Source organism: Misgurnus anguillicaudatus, unplaced genomic scaffold (assembly GCF_027580225.2).
Source record: "Misgurnus anguillicaudatus unplaced genomic scaffold, ASM2758022v2 HiC_scaffold_34, whole genome shotgun sequence".
In the NCBI taxonomy this organism is placed as follows: Eukaryota; Metazoa; Chordata; class Actinopteri; order Cypriniformes; family Cobitidae; genus Misgurnus; species Misgurnus anguillicaudatus.
Genome location: NW_027395284.1, coordinates 3,340,423 through 3,360,193, shown reverse-complemented (window position 1 = coordinate 3,360,193; position 19,771 = coordinate 3,340,423). Strand labels below are relative to the sequence as shown.

The following is a 19,771-nucleotide window of genomic DNA, read 5'->3' as shown; positions in this document are numbered from 1 at the left end:
GTTAGTTTCGTAATGTGTGTCTAGGCATTTTCATATACAACAAAATAATAAATAATCTTTGTGTGATACCTGGAGTTGGCAATATGTTGCCATTTTCATTCATCTAAATGGCAGCTGCTCGGTTATTGCAGGAATCTCTAGATGAGTGTGCCTTCACATAAAATATATAATTTGTATATGAGCTGTTTTCCATAGAGCAGACCTCTGAAGCACCATAGCAACTCCCTAGCAACCACCTTGCAACCTCCATGCAGTGGGTTTTGCTTTGGAAGAAACACTGACAATATCTTCTGAAAATGTCAAATTCAAATAGATGTTGCAATGTTTAACCTTAAATTATTTTATTTTGACAATTGACATAAGAAAAAAAAATGCATTGCACACTGAAGTGAACCCAACAGAAATGGGAAACTAAAGTAGCATACATGTCTAAATGAAATCATGTGTGATGTGCATTATATCAGTCCACTGGGTGCAAATGTGATTTAATCTTTTCCATGTGTTTATAGGACATCTCTGCTTATCAGTCCCTTGGGTCTTATATTCAGTCAAGCAATACTGCTCCCAGGTCATTGCAATTGGATGGGGGCTCAGAAAATAAGACAATCAACAAGACATTAAAATAGTTTTATATTTCTCCCCTTCTCAATGTATACTGCAAAAAAAGTAAAATGAGTTTATTGTATAACTATACCTAATGAACAGGAAGCTATGTTTCTGATAACATTTAATACTTTGACGATATATATATGCATGTTTTGTTCATCATATTTCATTATAGCCCTTTTCGTAAGATCCCATAGACCCTCTTGTCCCTTAAAAATCCTTTCTTCCCTGTGACCACGAGGGAAATGATGCATGTTATTTACAACACGACACACCAGATGGGGAAGTGAAGCAGACCAAACTGCTGCGACATGCAAATAAACGGCTTCCTTCATTAAAATTCATAACATAAAAAGAGGTCATATCCAGCAAACAGTCTGGGTGGACAGGTTGTACTTCTGCATTTCAGTACAGTAAAGTGGTGTTAAAAATGCAAAGCAGTACCAAATGTTTCACTGGGGGAGAAACTGCATTTTTATGATGCAGGTTTTTGTGTCTATAAACAGAAATTAAATATATATATATATATATATATATATATATATTTTTTTTTTTTTGACACATCAGCATTTTTATCAGTAAGGGGATTTCTAAGTTTAATGTTTCACTTTATTTATTATGACTCAACTTGTATACTTAAATGCTCTGATTTCTTTGTATGAAATCTTAATGCTTAATGGCTACATGTGACGTAAATTTTGTGTAATAAGCCCACTTAGAAATCCCCTTACTGATAAAAACGCTGATGTGTCAAATACTTATTTTCCCTGCTGTGTATATGTGTGTGTGCGTGTGTGTGTATAGTGTGTGTCGTCCAATAGCTTCTCATCGCTTGATGTGATCCTTTGAAAGATTTAAATGACATTAAGAATACATTTCACTAATGTAATTCACAATTTAACATTTCATAAATCAATCTAGACTAACCATATTGCTTAGAGTTTAATAAATCATAGCTCAGAAACCATAAGTGAGCTTTTACGTTATCTTTCATTCAAGTATTCACTTCTTCTCGATGAAAAACTGACCAGTTTAAAACATTAAGATCTTTTCCAAAACTCAAAAAGGAGACATGTGATATAATTATTTGAGGTCTTCAAATTAAAGGTTAAGCCAACAAAAAATAAAGATAATTTTCCCAGAAAATAATTAAAATCTTACATGCAAATGCACATATTATGAGATGATGGGAATTAATTTGACACAATGACTGATGGCAGGACCCTACGGCACAGATGATGACAGCACTGTGCACAAATACATATAAACATCTACTGTCAATTAAACAGCATATTTACTGTAGTCAGTATATCCATAATATCTGTGTTGAGACACAAGATTGTGTTAATAAACTATTCTGAAATAATGGGGCAGTTCCTCAGACATGGTTTAGATTAAGGCATTATCTTGCAAAAAAATTACTGGTGTGCATCTTGAGACAAAACAATGGCGGTAATATATTTTAAGACATGTAATTTCAAGCTGTTTTCAGCTCATTTAAGTCTTGAACTGGACTTAAGCTCTGTCTGAGAAACTGACCCAATAAGTGCTGATATGTTTCCATGCATTCTATTATTTAAAGATTAGCAGTAATTATACAAAAATTACACCGTTCATTAGTCAACCTATGGATCAATCAAAATCAAGCATTCTATAGATCTGTTTAAGTAAGGGATAATGTAGAGGCAGCCGGTAGTTATTGGGAAATAAGCCCCGACAGTGTGATCAGGACCCGACGCGAAGCGGAGGGTCTTGTATCACACTGAAGGGGCTTATTTCCCAATAACTACCGGCTGCCTCTACATTATCCCGCTTATTACACGGCTACTTGCCACTTAAGAAAAAAACTGGACATGAATATGAATTTGAAACATTATATTGGCATATTTGTTTTAAATTAACATTTTTATCCTTCCGCGAAACTTTGCACAGATGCATAAAATGATCGTAATACCTTATTAAGATCCTCTGCTTCATACTTGTCTGTCTCCATTTTTTTTGTTTTAGCCAGTCTTTGAGAAGTTTTAATGCCCATTCTGTTTTTTTTTTTTTTGGTGTTGGCTTCGTAGCTGTCATGCTCTATTTTGTCAAGTTCAGTCTCAGTAAGCTGTCTGTGTCTTGTCGTTGTTCGTTCTTCTATCCACTGTTTAAATGTTTTGTTTTTTTCCGTACATGTTAAAATGAATGTCAAAATGTTCCAGTGTTTGTCACAAGATGGCGCCAAAAGATAATCTTTATTGATCTTTATATGGCGCGGAGCGATTTTACTCGTACAAGTAGTCCGGCTATGCGTTATTATTTTGGAGCAGTTATTATTTGAAAAGAACGAACCTGCAAATGTCTCAACTGACCAATCAGAATCAAGCATTCCAGAGAGCCGTGTAATAATATTTAATAAAGATGACCTGAGAATGACCTCATGTTTGTTGCTGTGACCACGTTTTTTAATTTAACTTTCTTAAGAGATACATTGCATGAAAAGACAGTTTGAGCTCAGACACCTACTGGTTTTTGAAAGCCCATCATGACAGAAGATTGGTCAGGACTTCAGCAGGTCAATAAAGAAACTGAATAATTTATTAAAGAGCCAGACTCTCTGCTTTTAGAGCTAAAGACTAAATATTCAAATTAAATTATGTTGAAACTAGCTAGAGGCAAAGAAAGGAAAAAACGACTCTGGACCAGATCTGTGCCGGATCCATCCAGTCCTGCTGATGTCGGTCCTGACCCAGCCCGGAATCATTTGCTTTGGGTGCTGAAGATAAGAACAACACCTGCAAATCGCATGTACACAATTTTATATTTATAAGCGCACATGCACACGCATGCATACACACACTCCTTTATGAGTGCACCCCAAATTAAATGCAACATGAAGTTTAAACAACTTATGTCAGTTCAACCTACTTTTTTAACTTACAAGAAGTTGAAATTGTTTAACTTATATTTTTTATATTACTTTAACTTAAAGGTGGGGTGCATGATCTCTGAAAGCCATGTTGGTATTTGAAATCACCTAAACAATCACGCCCCTACCCCAATAGAATCTGGACCTTCTTTTGATAGACCCGCCCCACACATAAGCAACCCAGGCAATGATGTCATAGACACGCCCCTTACTGCTGATTGGCTACAAGTGTGTTTTGGCAGTCAGCCCGAAAAGCGTTTTTCAGAAATTGTGCACTCCGCCTTTAACAAATTATGTTGATAAAATATTTTTTACAGTATGGCTATAAACAGAATTTGACAGCGGCCCTCATCCAAACTTCTACGTCATTATATAAAAATCAAGTCCACGTGATGATGTGTTAGCCAATATCACAAGACGACAATTGTTTACAATAAAATCACATTCATTCATTTTAGTTTAGCAGAAATTAGGCGAGAAAAAGAAACAGGAAGCAAGAATTGATATGATCATAAAAATGTATAAATTCAAGCAGAGCATAACCTGTTGCAAGTAAAATATATATATATATTTTGAGATGGGACTTTATGTCAATAGAAAATTAATCCAGAAAATATCATTCATTTAAATTTCATTTAACACAGAATATGTTGTACAGTGTAAGTGCATGCACTGGTTAATGGGATGTTTAAAGACTATAAGTCTTTATTTAACATAAGCCAAATAAATCACATGTAATATCTATAAAACATGTTAAGCTTCCAGTTTCTGACCGCCTTTAATGATTCGTCTCTTTCTACAATTGATCATTGTCTAGAAACAGACCATTTGCATAAAAACACAGAGGCTTTTGTCTGGTTATGACATACAGAGAAATACACAACTCACATCAGTTTAGTTTTTCCCATTCAGTTACTCTTGATGTAAATGACTCCCATCATGTTCTCCATAATGATGCCAGGAAATAAATGACTATGAGCTTAAATCACAATTAAACTAAATTCTGTTTCAATTTTAATATCACTAAAATTAATAGTAATTTATCTTATTTAATTTATCTTGCTTGTTATTTTATTAAATCAAATAAAAATTTTATGCTTTTTATGCTATAAGACTAATTCATACTCTACACTTTAAAACATATACTGTAGAGAAAAAATGCTTTCCTCTTTACAAGAACCTCTTCAAAGTGTTACATGCTAAATAAAAATGTAAAGCACTTCAACAGATGCTCATGTCTCTCTCTCTCTCTCTCTCTTTAAAATATTCATGCTTTATATTCTGTAAGCATGCAGTTGTCCTACTGTCACACACTTGTCACACAGACATTCAATGTCCAATTGAAAATGAGCTGATATTGTTTCAATGATTGGAGGCATTGTTCCAACACGTCTGTAGAAATGAAATCGTCATGGCAACAGACATCTTTGCAAACCTTGAAGAGCACAATACAAGCATCCATTTCTATTAGTTCATCCATAAATAATTCTGTTAAATCAAACACCTCTCTTTTTCGGGATTTTATTTTAGTCCACTACATCCATACACCCGTCCATCTCATCAATCAATATATCATCTCAGACTAACAGAGTATCTGGACTCCTACAATACACAAATCTCTGCTTCCCTCTACAGGAAAGATTTTGTTATTGACTCAGCAAGCATCAAAATTGTTTAATCAAAAGTGTTTTTAAATCATGCTTCAGTTTTAAAATCACTGTTTTACTGTAAAAATATTTCTGTAATAATAATATTACTGCTGCAAGCTGTATGTTGTTTTTACTTTAGTATATTTGAAAGATTGGTTAATTTTATATACTGCGCTGGTGTAGTTTAATTTTAAACATATTCTTAAAAACTCCATATGTTTTAAAAAGGCTGAATGAAATGTCTCTGCTTTGTCTCACTGTTGTCAAAAGCGGTGTGCGGGAACAACAGGTGATGCAACTATGGATCCTCGGTGGGGTAGGCTGTCTCATTTCTCATTTAAATGTCTTTTTATAATCGGTTTTAAAAGAAAATTGTATGTGTTTGGCTTGATCTTACTTTTATTCAAATGTTTTGGTTGTGTGTGTGTAGCGTTTTGTGTTGCTGTCTTGGTCTCCAAAAGCACCTCCAGAGCAGAGAAGTCAACCAAAAAAGATTACAATATCTTTATTAGCTCTAAAGATAAACTTTAATTGATTACATTCATTTAAAAAAAAACAACACCACCACCACCACATCCTAATAAAAATACGACATAGTGAGACTATAGCAAATTATAAGATAAAAATGGCAAAACCTTTTTTAACGTCTGATGTTTAGGAAAATTAACGTCTCATTGGGTACCTCTCCTTGGGGTAACGTTACAAACTTGCAAAGGTAAAAAGTAACAGATATAACTACTCGTTTGCTATTTGGCTGTTAAATGACCTTGAGGATACTTTTAAGGAAATTTAAAGTAATATATATATATATATATATATATATATATATATATATATATCCAAATGGCCCGAAAGGGATCTTAACCCTTATGTGTTGTTGAGGCCATTTTTGTTTTTAATGTCTTAATTTGGCCACAACTTTCTCTGTGTTTCAGCAAATAGAATGATTTTTGGTGACAAATCTTATATTGACACATATTTTGAGAAAAATGATTTGAAATTTGAAAAAACTCAACAATATAGTGTGGGCAAATTTACTACCCTTTTGGGTTGTTAGTGTAAAAAAGCCACTAAATTAAATGGCTTTAAAGGGTAACTAAACCCTAAAACAACTTTTTTTAGTTAAAGATCTAAGAATGATGCTTTATTAATGCTGTTCATTCATTTTAGTAAGTTTTTTGACATTTGTATATAAAGTGGTTTCAATACTACAATATGGTGTAAAAACGTCTGAGTGCTGCCCTCTTCAGGTTGAACGGTGGCTACTGCAGTTGACTTTTTCTATTGGATGTTGGGTCCAAAAAGTAACTCGTGACGTAAGCAGATTCAAGCTCACCACGCCCTTGTTACCATAGATATGTATATAAAGGCTAGATGGCTCAAGGCGGAGTCCCTAACGGCATCACCTGGCGGCCATCTTACGACAGGGCGCTCGCTCACTCGTAGCATTGAGTTTAATGGTGCAGGTACTTTTAAATGACCATAACTTGCTCAATTTTCTACCGATTTTCAAACGGTTTGGGTTTTTACAAACGTTATTAACGTGGCTATAATTCTGGATGCTTTAACATGTTTCATGAATTTATTTTTTATTTTTAGTATAGGTATGTAGTGTCATAGGTACATCTTTGACGTTTATAACAAACCAAACCGTTTGAAAATCGGTAAAAAATTAAGCAAGTTATGGTCATTTAAAAGTACCTGCATCATTAAAACTCAATGCTACGAGTGAGCGAGCGCCCTGTCGTAAGATGGCCGCCAAAGTGCGGACGTTGCACTCAATTGGCCAGCAGCGCGGACGAGCCATCTAGCCTTATATACATATCTATGCTTGTTACGATCTCACTACACACTTAAGTTCGTCCCCCTATCTCCGTTGGGATCTGCCCATTTTTCTTGCATTTTTCAAATATTGCCAGTAGGTGGAGTCAGGTTCTTACCAGGGGTTTAGTTACGCTTCAAAAATTTATCAGATTAATATTTTTTCCACATTTTTTTTCATCTGTTAATCTACCTCAGTACTAATCAAAACTACCAAATGGTTACAACGTTTCATTGATTTTAACTCTTTAATTGCCAGTGGTGTCACTGATTTTATGAAAAAAAAAAACACACACAAAATTACAGATTTTCAATATAAAAAGTGATTGTGGACTGGATTTTTTAAAACCTTTGTCACAGTCTTGGGCATGTCAAAGACTGGTAAAAAATATTGGCTTTGATGCATTTTTAGTTTTTGTGCAGTATCAGTTTTTTATTTTTATTTTTCTCCCTAATTAGTTGTTTGTGGCTTTTTTGCCCCATTGACTTCCATTATAATGACATTTTTTATTTGCAAAGCAATGACATCTTTTTATCATGCATTATTGATTGTTGGCGGTTTTAAGCCAGAAATTAAGCTCTGTTTTTTGCACAGGCAAGGGTTAATGATGCAATATGGTGATCAACAGTAAAAATGACAAATTTTACCTCTTAGCAAAAGGAAAAACCACAAAGAATCAAGAATGCATGATAATAAGGTGTCATGGCTTTGCAAATGTAAAAAATGTTGTTATAATGGAAGTCAATGGGGCAAAAACAGTAAATAAAAACTGATGCTACACAAAAACTAAAAATGCATCAAAGCCAATGTTTTTACCAATCTTTGGCATGCCCAAGATTGTGAAAAAGGTAAAAAAAATCCAGTCCACAATCACTTTTTATATTGAAAATCTGTCAATTTGTGTGTTTTTCCCCCAAATCAGTGACACCACTTGTGAACTTGGCAATTAAAGAGTTAAAATCATGGAAATTTTGCAAACATTTGGTAGTTTTGATCAGTTCCGAGGTTGATTAACAGATTTATGCAAAAAAATAGAAAAAAATATTAATCGGATAAATTTTTACAGCCGTTTAATTTAGTGACCTTTTTTGCACACAAACAACCCGAAAGGGTAGTAAATTTGAATAACCCACAAGGGTTAATAAACCTTGACCTTGCTTCACCATCACTGTGAAGTCATCAACATACATACAAACAATGCAATAAATCTGCATTAACATCTATACCTATTCTTAACACGTAAAATATTAATATAAATGATAGAATTTAATTAAAAGATAGCAATTAAGTATAAATAATGTTCCCTTAAACCAGCAATAAACAAAGTGAATATGAATGTGATCTCAAATCTCAACGACTCCAGTTTTGACACATGTTACCTTATCAGTACCCACAACACTTAATATCTTGAACGGTTATGCAACTGGCTCATATATTCCAGACAAAAACGACGTTTTTTGGCATCACCAGATCTCAAATCGTGGGTCTCTGTAGAGGATCTCACTGAATTGAATTGTGTTGTTGAAGAGCCTACAGAGATACAAACACAAGATTATATCAGCTACAACCACAACACACAATCACTAACATAAAAACAAAATCCTTAGAAAACATCCTAAAAAGTACAGACTTTTGACTTGTAATATACACAAAGCTGCGTAGTACTGTAACCGATTACAGAGAATTTAATAATTTCATTTTCCTCATTTATTTTCAGTCTGCGTGCTATACAAACATATCATACTTCATATAAGTGTGATATATGAAGCTCACACACACACACCTTACTGTCTTTATGTTACTGTATTGAGAGACAATATTGTACATTTTCTCCGCCCCTTCATCAGTGATGTTATTGCCACTAAAACTATAGAACAGACAAAAATCATCAGGAACACAATAAATATTACAGGACACTCAATGTATAATGTTGACAATCTCTCTCTGTCTGTCTTTCACTCACTCAATGATTTCTGCTTTGTGAAGGTTTGGCAGCAGGAGATCCAGACTCTGATCAGTTAGATGACACTGACTGAGATCCAGTTCTGTCAGACCTTCAGAATGATCCAGAACCAGCGCCAGTCCTCTACAGACCTGCAGGTCCAGCTGAGTCTGACTGAGATCCACTTCTGCACCCAGAGCCTGAGAAAGAGATTCAGCTTCCCCAGAACCCACATGAGAGAGAAACTGAAGCAGCATCCATTTATCACAGCTGAAAGAGAGACAGAGATGTGTTATTTGTGTATGTTTAGATGTGTATTTGTGCTTGTGTATGAATGATATGTGTTGATGTTTCCTCACTGGAGTTTAACAGAGTGTAAAACTGAGAAGAGTTGATGGATTCCAGCTGTATTAATCTCACAGTCGTGTAGACTCAGCTGTGTGAGTGTTTGTGTATCTTTATAAGCTCTCTGAATGACTGCAGATATCAAACGGCAGTCTTCAGCAGTCAGTTGTAGAGTCTGTGTGTCTTCTGTCAGGTCCAGTGCTGAATCACAGGTGAAGTCCAGTTTGTGCTGCAGGGCAGAGAGCAAAACCACTGACGCCTCCTGCTGGACATCAGATGAACTGCAGCAGTGAATCATTCTCAATAACAGCCGTCTGTCAACACTGAAAACAAACAACAACTCAATTACAACAACTTCTGGTAATATCAGAATCACTTCATTTATTAATATTTTAACAATAACATTTACATAGAGAGAGGACCTAAGGCAGGAGACGTGACTGAAGAGAGTCTGAATGCTCTCTAGCTCCTCCTCTGGTATGGAGGTCCACATCATGTTGAGTGTAACTGCAGTGCAGTGTTGCAGTATAAAGCGCAGGGCTGCGCAGTTGACAGAGTCCAGCGATCTGCTCTGCAGGTTAATGCAGTTCTTCACTGAACTCAACAGACTGAACACAAACACTGAAGATCTCGACTCATAGATCTCTCGAATTAAACACAACATGAAGGTGGAGCTCATCCTGTAAACACACAAACATTTGATCATTTATTATAAATCAGATTAAATGTGTAAATACTATTTAAATATTTTGAGAGCACATTAAGGTGTTTGGCTTTTCTGTAATCTGAAGATTTAGTGTGTTGTTTACCGCTGAAAGTGAATCTTGTTGAGAAATGGCAGTATTTCTCTGATGTTGAGTGTTGTGTCTCTTTCTTTAAGGTTAAGAGTGATTGATAAAATTTCACACTGCAGGAAATAGTGAAGTTTTTCCCAGCTGAAGGAACAGGAAGTCAAATCTCCGCCCACTTTCTGTAGGAAGCACCGAGTCACTTCCTCTTCTTGAGCTTCATACACACATTCAGCCAGCGTCTGGAGAATCTCTTCAGAGAGTCTAAACACACACAGAGTTTTATTTGTGGCTGAGCTAGAGAAGTCTTGTTCCTCTGAGAGAGATGGCTTCAGGTTTGACAGTGAAAGTGAGTTTGTCAGCTGACAGATGTAAGACTTCACCCACAAACCTGCAGGTGCTGCTGGGTAATTTTCCATCCAGACTGAGATTGAAGTCCAGAGCCTGAAACAGTGACATCACCAGATCTGGATTCTCTCTGAACTGAACCAGTTTAACCAGACTTAACACACAGCGCTTATCACCACTGAAAAACACAAGACTTGATTAAAACAAACAGATAAATAAACAACTAAACATCACCAATGAACCACAATCACTTCAGACAATAAAACACATTTATGCAGTACTGACCTCAGTTGTGAGATGTATGGCAGACAGTAAAGTAAACTCATCACTTGACTCTCTTCATCTGTGCAGTCTATCAGCTCTACTGGTTTCTTCTCTGTTTGAAGCTTCAGCACTTCTAGGAGGATGGAGGTCTTTCTCTTTGAAAGATTTATGATCCAGACATCAGGTGACTGATAAACTGACTGTAATGCTGGAAGTAAACTCCTGCCTGTTTGACTCTCATAGTCCTTCACATGTGAGCAAAGATCCAGCAGAAAATTACTCTGAGCATCATCATTAATCCGTTCATGAGGAAAAGATCTGTATGTGCAGACTGATGTCAACAGTTTCAGCATCTGATCTCGTGTGTCTCTTTCAGTCTTTGCTGCTTTAATGAAGAGATTTGACACAAATGCTGCAGCATCACTGATATAATAATGATTCAATCTGTTTATAAACAACAAATAAAAAACATGCATGAATGCATTATAAAAATTCTGGACAGGTACAATATTTTGCAAAGCATCTGCATTTTATGTTGTCAGGTCACTTATTTGTTTATTACTCTTGAGGTGGTACTAAAAAATGAATAAAACTGGCATTATTAACTCAACATAATGTTGTTCAAAATAATTTGCTTTTCAGTCTTTAGTGAAATGAAAGAGTAATTTTAAAAGAATATTGAAATGTGTCTTTTTAATAGAGTGAAAGTGAATGCTAACACTCTTCAGTCGCCAACATTCAGTTTATAAATATTTTGTGTGGTGGAAAGTACAGTATGAATGTTCACATAAAAAACGAATCAAACCTAAAGTTCATCAGATTACCTCAGATGTGAGATGTATGGCAGACAGTGAAGTAAACTCATCACTTGACTCTCTTCATCTGTGCAGTCTATCAGCTTTACTGGTTTCTTCTCTGTTTGAAGCTTCAGCACTTCTAGGAGGATGGAGGTCTTTCTCTTTGAGAGATTTATGATCCAGACATCAGGTGACTGATAAACTGACTGTAATGCTGGAAGTAAACTCCTGCCTGTTTGACTCTCATAGTCCTTCACATGTGAGTAAAGATCCAGCAGGAAATCACTCTGTTTTATTTTAATATAATCACCATCATCATCATGTTCCTCGTGATAAGGGAAGGTTTTGTAACTGCACACAGATGACAGCTGAGTAATGAAATTTGTTCCTGTATTGATGTCATTATTTACAGCTGCATCACATATCCTCAGCAGAAACTTCACTGCAGACATTCGTTGTGTCTCATTATAACTTTCCTCAAACCTGATGAAATACAGACAACCAAACAACTCATTTATTTGTGATAACACACAGCATGCAGGCAATTATACAGTTTAGCAAATAACAGCAACACATACAGTAGGGGACAAAAGTGATGTTTGCACAATATTTACATTTAATGACCTTGCAAGTTTGATTTAACTATCCAAATATAAAAGAAACTCAGCTTAGGTTTTGTCAGTGTCCTGTGTTCATCGTCCTCACTTGTGTGTTGGTTTGTAATCATCAGTCTTGTGTATTTATTTCCTGCCTTAATTTTAGTAAGTAGTCGGTTATCATGTCTTGTGTAAATGCTTGCCTGTTTATGTTTTGTGAACCCATGCCCATCATTGTTGTTATTCTCTGCCAGTCTTCTTGTTTATTGTTTTATTATTAGTGAATATAATTTCATTAAATGTTTCTCCTCGTCTTTCTCCGTACACATCTGTGACAGGTATTTAATAGTGCTGTGTTCAAAATATCGATACGACGATACATTGTCATGGACGCCTGACGATGCGCGCATCGATACAGCATCTTCCGTATCGATTCGGATGCACTTTTTAAAGTAACGTGACCAATCGCTGCTGATGCGTGATCTATATGGAAAGGACGGATGTGTCCCGCGGAGTACGTAGAGTTAAAGGTAGCGGGGTATACTTTCACTTTACGTGTCTCTCTCTCTCTCTCTCTCTCTCTCTCTCTCTCTCGCGTATTTAAAATCAATGAGTTCAGTATGAAAGCGAAGATATTTTAGCCTATACTTATTAGTCGCTCTCTTATAAAACAGTACTAATGCATTAGAGAAGAAACACGACAAAGATTTGCATGTGAAAAGAGTACAGTCTTGTTCAAAATAATAGCAGTACAATGTGACTAATCAGAATAATCAAGGTTTTTAGTATATTTTTTATTGCTACGTGGCAAACAAGTTACCAGTAGGTTCAGTAGATTCTCAGAAAACAAACAAGACCCAGCATTCATGATATGCACGCTCTTAAGGCTGTGCAATTGGGCAATTAGTTGAAAGGGGTGTGTTCAAAAAAATAGCAGTGTCTACCTTTGACTGTACAAACTCAAAACTATTTTGTACAAAAAAAATGTTTTCTGGGATTTAGCAATCCTGTGAATCACTAAACTAATATTTAGTTGTATGACCACAGTTTTTTAAAACTGCTTGACATCTGTGTGGCATGGAGTCAACCAACTTGTGGCACCTCTCAGCTGTTATTCCACTCCATGATTCTTTAACAACATTCCACAATTCATTCACATTTCTTGGTTTTGCTTCAGAAACAGCATTTTTGATATCACCCCACAAGTTCTCAATTGGATTAAGGTCTGGAGATTGGGCTGGCCACTCCATAACATTAATTTTGTTGGTTTGGAACCAAGACTTTGCCCGTTTACTAGTGTGTTTTGGGTCATTGTCTTGTTGAAACAACCATTTCAAGGGCATGTCCTCTTCAGCATAGGGCAACATGACCTCTTCAAGTATTTTAACATATGCAAACTGATCCATGATCCCTGGTATGCGATAAATAGGCCCAACACCATAGTAGGAGAAACATGCCCATATCATGATGCTTGCACCTCCATGCTTCACTGTCTTCACTGTGTACTGTGGCTTGAATTCAGAGTTTGGGGGTCGTCTCACAAACTGCCTGTGGCCCTTGGACCCAAAAATAACAATTTTACTCTCATCAGTCCACAAAATGTTCCTCCATTTCTCTTTAGGCCAGTTGATGTGTTCTTTGGCAAATTGTAACCTCTTCTGCACATGCCTTTTTTTTAACAGAGGGACTTTGCGGGGGATTCTTGAAAATAGATTAGCTTCACACAGACGTCTTCTAACTGTCACAGTACTTACAGGTAACTCCAGACTGTCTTTGATCATCCTGGAGGTGATCATTGGCTGAGCCTTTGCCATTCTGGTTATTCTTCTATCCATTTTGATGGTTGTCTTCCGTTTTCTTCCACGTCTCTCTGGTTTTGCTCTCCATTTTAAGGCATTGGAGATCATTTTAGCTGAACAGCCTATCATTTTTTTGCACCTCTTTATAGGTTTTCCCCTCTCCAATCAACTTTTTAATCAAAGTACGCTGCTCTTCTGAACAATGTCTTGAACAACCCATTTTCTCAGCTTTCAAATGCATGTTCAACAAGTGTTGGCTTCATCCTTAAATAGGGGCCACCTGATTTGGGGAATTCATGCCAAAGTTTTCTCAGTGTGGCAGGCGAACGCTTGAGTCTGCCGAATGGAGGTCTCTGATCACCATTCTCTTTCCAGTGTATGACAGTACTAAGACAAAAGTCAGCCTTTTGCTGAGCTTGTAATTCAACCAAATCAACTGATAATGTTGGACTTGTGTCAGGAAGAACACCATAACACTTTGGTACTTCAGCAAAAGAGACCCTTTCAGCAGCGGTATGGCTGGAAATTACACACTGCACTGCCTTTGTTTCAGTCACAGGCGAGTTAGGGCGCCGCGACAAAGAATCAGCATTACTATGCTGCTTTCCTTCTCTATGAAGTATGGTATAGTCATAAACCTGTAGCTCGAGTATCCAACGGGCCCGTCTACCTGTTGGATCAGTATCAACTGAGGCAGTCTTCAAGTTCAACAGGGGTTTGTGGTCGGTAATTAGCTTAAAAGGAATTCCTGACAAGAAATGTTTAAAATGTTGGATAGACCACACCACAGCCCACAGCTCACGGTCATAAGTTGACCATTTCTTTTCAGAAGTGGTAAGAGCATGACTGGCATAAGCAATTACGCGCTCTTTTTGGTCCTGAATCTGAGCGAGCACTGAACCTACACAATCCTGTGAAGCATCCGTGTACAGTAGAAAAGGCTGTGTGAATATAGGGTGAGCTACAATGGGAGGACTAGTGAGGGCGTGTTTCAGTGACCTAAACGCTTCCTCACATTCACTCGACCATTTGAAGACAGCACCTTTTTGGGTTAGAGCATGAAGGGGTGCAGCCACCACAGCAAAATTCTTCACAAACTTCCTGTAATAGGAGCACAAACAAACAAATGCTCTCACCTCTGTCACAGTTCTGGGAGTAGGCCACGACCGGACCTTTTCCAGGTTCCTTTCATCTGGCCGAAGACCTTGGCGACATACAACATGACCTAAATATGAGACTTCACTGCAAGCAAAGTGACATTTGCTACCCTTCAATTTTAGACCTGCTGAACGAAAACGGCTGAAAACCTCCTCAAGACCACTAAGATGTTCACTGAAAGTTCGACTGAACACAAGTACATCATCAAGGTAAACCAGACAAAGCTTCCAAAGAAGTCCACGTAGCACCAACTCCATTAGACGTTGGAAAGTTGGAGGGGCATTCGTTAGACCCATTGGCAAAACTTTGAACTGATATAAACCACTACCTGTGTTGAACGCAGTTTTCTCCCTATCATTAGGATCTAGCTCAACCTGCCAGTATCCACTGGACAAATCCATTGTGCTAAACCAACATGCACCTGACAGGCTGTCTAAAACATCAGATGGTCGAGGTAAGGGGTATGTGTCTTTTACAGTGACTGCATTAAGCTTCCGGAAATCAATGCAAAACCTATAACTGCCATCTCTTTTCTTTACTAAGACGACAGGCGAAGCCCAGGGACTACAACTTTCCTCAATAACATCATGGGAAAGGAGCTGCTGAACTTGCTTGTCTATCTCAGCTCGAATGGATGGTGATGTTCTGTAAGCCCTCTGCCTGATGGGCTGAGCACCTTCAGTACGGATGGTATGCTTAACCAAATTAGTGCGACCATAATCATGCTCATTTGCACTAAAGACATCTGAATATTTCGAAATCAGAGTCTCCAGCTGAATCTGTTGTTCCCTATCCAACGTAGAGCGACTGAGGTCTAGCTTAGGTTTTGGACAGGGCTCACTTTGTGTCTGTATCTGAGCTACTGTGGGTTCAGGCATTGTGTATTCTTCACCCGGTTGCGTGACTAAGGAATGAAACTCACCTAGCCTTGTGCCACAGGGAACGTGACAATCTTCACATGTGAGATTCATTGCTCGAACGCAAGTCACACCTGCTTTTACAGCAGTTACAGTACGTGCCACATAAAGACCTGGTACTGTCTGCGTGTCAGGGTCTAAAAGGCCAACGTAATTGTATGTGAACTCTGTTTCACCACTTTTAGGTTGAATTTTTGCCAAAACATTCATCTGTGACCTGGCAGGGATCAGAATGGGCTCCAAAGTAACAGCACTACTCTTAAGAGGGACAATGTCATGTGAACACAAAAGAGGAACAGTCCAGTTCCACAATTTTAAATGATTCTCTCTGAGGTCAATTATAGCATGATGTCTGTTAAGAAAATCCCAACCAAGGATAACTGGCTGTGTAGCATTTCTTACTACCTGAACATCATGTGAGAACACTTCCTCACCCAGCCTAATAGTTATGGGCAACATACCAAGAGTGTCAAGATAATCACCAGTGACTGATTTTGCCAAAAGAAAAGATTTCTGAATAGGCTTCGACATGAGAGAGGGAACTGACATTCTTAATGTTTCACTGATCAAAGAAATTTCTGAACCTGTGTCTACAAAAGCTTGCACAGCAATGTTCTCAATAACAGCAAAAACATAAGGTGTAGGAATAGCATGAGTTACTTCAGTGCTCTTGGGCCTGGTCATAGACTCAGCAGATACCTGGCCCATGGTACCTGCTACCAGTCGTTTCCCTGAAGATCTGCATCCCCGTCAACGAAACTGACATGATGATCACCAGTAGAGGGCAGGCGGTCACTAGAAGATCTTTGACCATATTTTTCATTGGAAAATTTGTTGGAAGACGACCCTGTTGCATGACGATCCTGACGGTGTGAAGTGTTATGTAAGTGACGATCTCGATGATCAGACGTTGGGCTGGCATAACGATCACGATGATACAAAGAAGAGCTGTCATGCTGGTTATAATGAAGCGAAGCAGGGCTGGCATGAAGATCTCGATGACGTTGCGATGGACTAACATGACGATCTCGGTAGTGAGGAGATGGGCTTACATGACGATCTCGGTAGTGAGGAGATGGACTGACATGACGATCTCGGTAGTGTGACGATGGGCTTACATGACGATCGCTGTAGTGTGAAGATGGACTGACATGACGATCTCTGTAGTGTGAAGATGGACTGACATGACGATCTCTGTATCCCATTTGTCTGTCATCTCGGTGGTTGGAGGAGTAAGGCTCACCTTGACGATGTGGAGACGATGCAGGCGACGATGGATATCTCCTTGGATGTAAGTAACGACACTCGTCTCTACCACATTCAGGTGAGTGGCCTCTCTGTCTGAAGGAAGCATGTTGAAAACTGTGATCATGTTGTCTCTTTATCTGACTGACTTCCAACCTGAGAGTCTTAACATCTGCTGTTAGCTGTTTTACTGCAGACATTAGTTCAGAAGAATTTTCTGAGGCTGGCACTGTTTTTGTAGACACCATTGCAGAAAGGGATTCACCGCTGGGCAAAGTTGAAGGCACATGTGATGTCTGAGCTGAAATGTGGCTGTGAGAAACAGGAGCGAGTTTAAAAACTTCTTGTGCTCTATAATTCCCTCTCAAGCACAGGCAGACACAAGTGGTTTCCTTTTACTGGTTTTAATGAAATCTTCTCCAAGTCAAACCGTGAAAACTAATAAAACACATAATCCCATGTTAACTTAACATACACAACAGTGAAATAACACAGATAGACAATAAAATACAGACAGAAAACTTACCTCGTTGGCTGCATGCTACGAAAGAAAATCATCTTGATGCCTTCTTATCTTCAACATTTCTTTAACTGTTCACTTAAAGTGTGACCTTAAACTCATCAGCAACGCATGCCATGCTTGCATGCTTCTGGCTTGTTCTTTGTTTCACTCGCATTTTAGCAGCTTAGCGGAGGTTTCAAAATAAAAGTCTCTTCCGGCTTACCAAATATATATCAACATAAATTACAAACAAAACACATGACATTTTGCTTGGAGAACCGGGTCAAGACCAGCAATGAATCAAGATTCACCATAATTAGGAAAAGCTTCAAAAACAAGTCTTGTGATCTCAGCAGCAAATACTTCCAAAGGTTTTTTGGGCATACGTGGTCTGGCATTCACAAAAGTTTGAAAATGCAGAATAAACTGTTTCCGTCCAAAAACATCATTCAATGCAGTAACACACTGTTCATAGTTTTGCTGCGTTTCTGGCGACAGGGAGAGCCAGTAAGCTAAAGCATCCCCACTCAATCTAGTAGGCAAAATAGCAGCTAGATTTTGTGTCTGTCCATCAGCACAGGCCTTAACAGCAAGCTCCAATCGGGCTTTCCATAATGAAAAACTGTCTTTATCCTTACCGTCCCCATGAAAACACGGTGGAAGATTGACTTTGAAGTGCAGCACCTTTGTTGTGTGATTAGTTGAAGAAGCGTTTTCTGCATGACGATCTGTAGTGTTTACTTCATCGTCATCACTCTCATCCGGATACGAAGCTCGCATGGAGCGCACGTGAGACTCGGTAGCAGGCGCGGAGCTATGTGCGGGCCTGGACGGGCCTGGGCCCGCCAAGATTGACAGCTGGCCCGCCCAATCAGAAATGTAAAAAAATACTACTCTGTATAGTTAGACATGGATACTACTTCATATGGTGTATTTTATCTATTGCATGTTATGTTAAAAACAGTAAAAGTATAAGTAAGCCTGATAACTATTTAAAAACTATTATAAAGAAGTTGAATGTTGCGTTACATTATGGTTCTAATGAGAAAAATATTCCCGAGCAGCTTTCAGCCATGATCACTTTGAGAACTTTTTTTGCAAGCAAGTGGAAAACGTATTTTGAATAACAACACGTTATGTGCTGCGCGCTTTCCTCTCAATAACATAAACACACAACAAATATGACAGCGGGGTAAAAAATAGAAAGAAAAGAATTGATCACAGTGATGTTGTTTGATATAGCCTACCAGCTCTCTCTCAGCACTATAAGTCACGCCACGTTTATTGCTACACTTTATACAATATAGCCTATTGCTTTTAAAGCAACACTAAAGAACTCTGGCTCTTTGCTCCCCCTACAGGTTGGAAGCGTAATTGTTCATTACCACTGTCGTAAATACTGCAGCATAGCTGGCTCTGATTGGACTGTAGGTCTGCCGTAAAGCAAGTTTTTGTAGTTTTCACTCGAACTACAGGACCACTACCCGACGGTTGGAAACTTCTTTAGTGCGGTTTTGGCCGATAGAGGGCTGCAAAGCGAATGTGAAAGTGCCATTCACCCTGTTTTGTGTGGATGAACCACTGAAACTTTTTTGGAAACGTTATTTTAAGGTAAAAAAAACTCTTTGGTGTTGCTTTAAGCAAGAAATAGCCTATAATAACAACCTATAAGCCTACTGTGTAATTGAGACATTAATTTAAGAAATGCATTAAAAGCAGAAAGACGTAGGCTGCGGAAATATAGTGGGTTCACTTCAATCCACACCACAGACGTTCTTGGTTTGCTTCTTATTTATTAAATCGAGGCAATTGTTTGATTAAACATTGATTAATATTAAGATACAATTTATACAAAACGAAATTCACTTTAAAGAAAGTCTTTCTACAAAACAAACCTATGCAGGGCTCGTAAAATCGCTACCCCGACGTCCCGGGGCTATATGGCGAAATCCTGTCGGGCTACAAAAATGTATTTGCGCCCTGTCCGTCGGGCGGAGGAAAAATATTGTAATGTGTTTGCATTCTCTCAGATTTAGTTAGGTAATTATATTGTATGTAATTCGGTGTCATCTTGTTAGTCATTAC

The 19,771-nt window shown here is 37.9% G+C and overlaps 1 protein-coding gene across 2 annotated transcripts; it reads right to left on the bottom strand.

The window, feature by feature from the left end:
* Positions 1–8,232: 8,232 nt before the first annotated feature.
* Positions 8,233–11,948, bottom strand: LOC129421535 (uncharacterized). Of its 2 annotated transcripts, XM_073865943.1 has the most exons (9): positions 11,497–11,948; positions 10,694–11,116; positions 10,452–10,586; positions 10,082–10,324; positions 9,695–9,952; positions 9,287–9,595; positions 8,949–9,197; positions 8,769–8,852; positions 8,233–8,515 (listed from the first exon to the last, which is right to left on the bottom strand). In XM_073865943.1, exons 1-9 carry the CDS (start codon positions 11,919–11,921, stop codon positions 8,449–8,451), a joined length of 2,193 nt encoding a protein of 730 aa, XP_073722044.1. In that variant the 5' UTR covers positions 11,922–11,948; the 3' UTR covers positions 8,233–8,448. The 2 variants fall into 2 exon arrangements, with proteins under 2 accessions (XP_073722044.1, XP_073722045.1); XM_073865944.1 differs by lacking the exon at positions 9,695–9,952.
* Between the last annotated feature and the right edge of the window lie 7,823 nt (positions 11,949–19,771).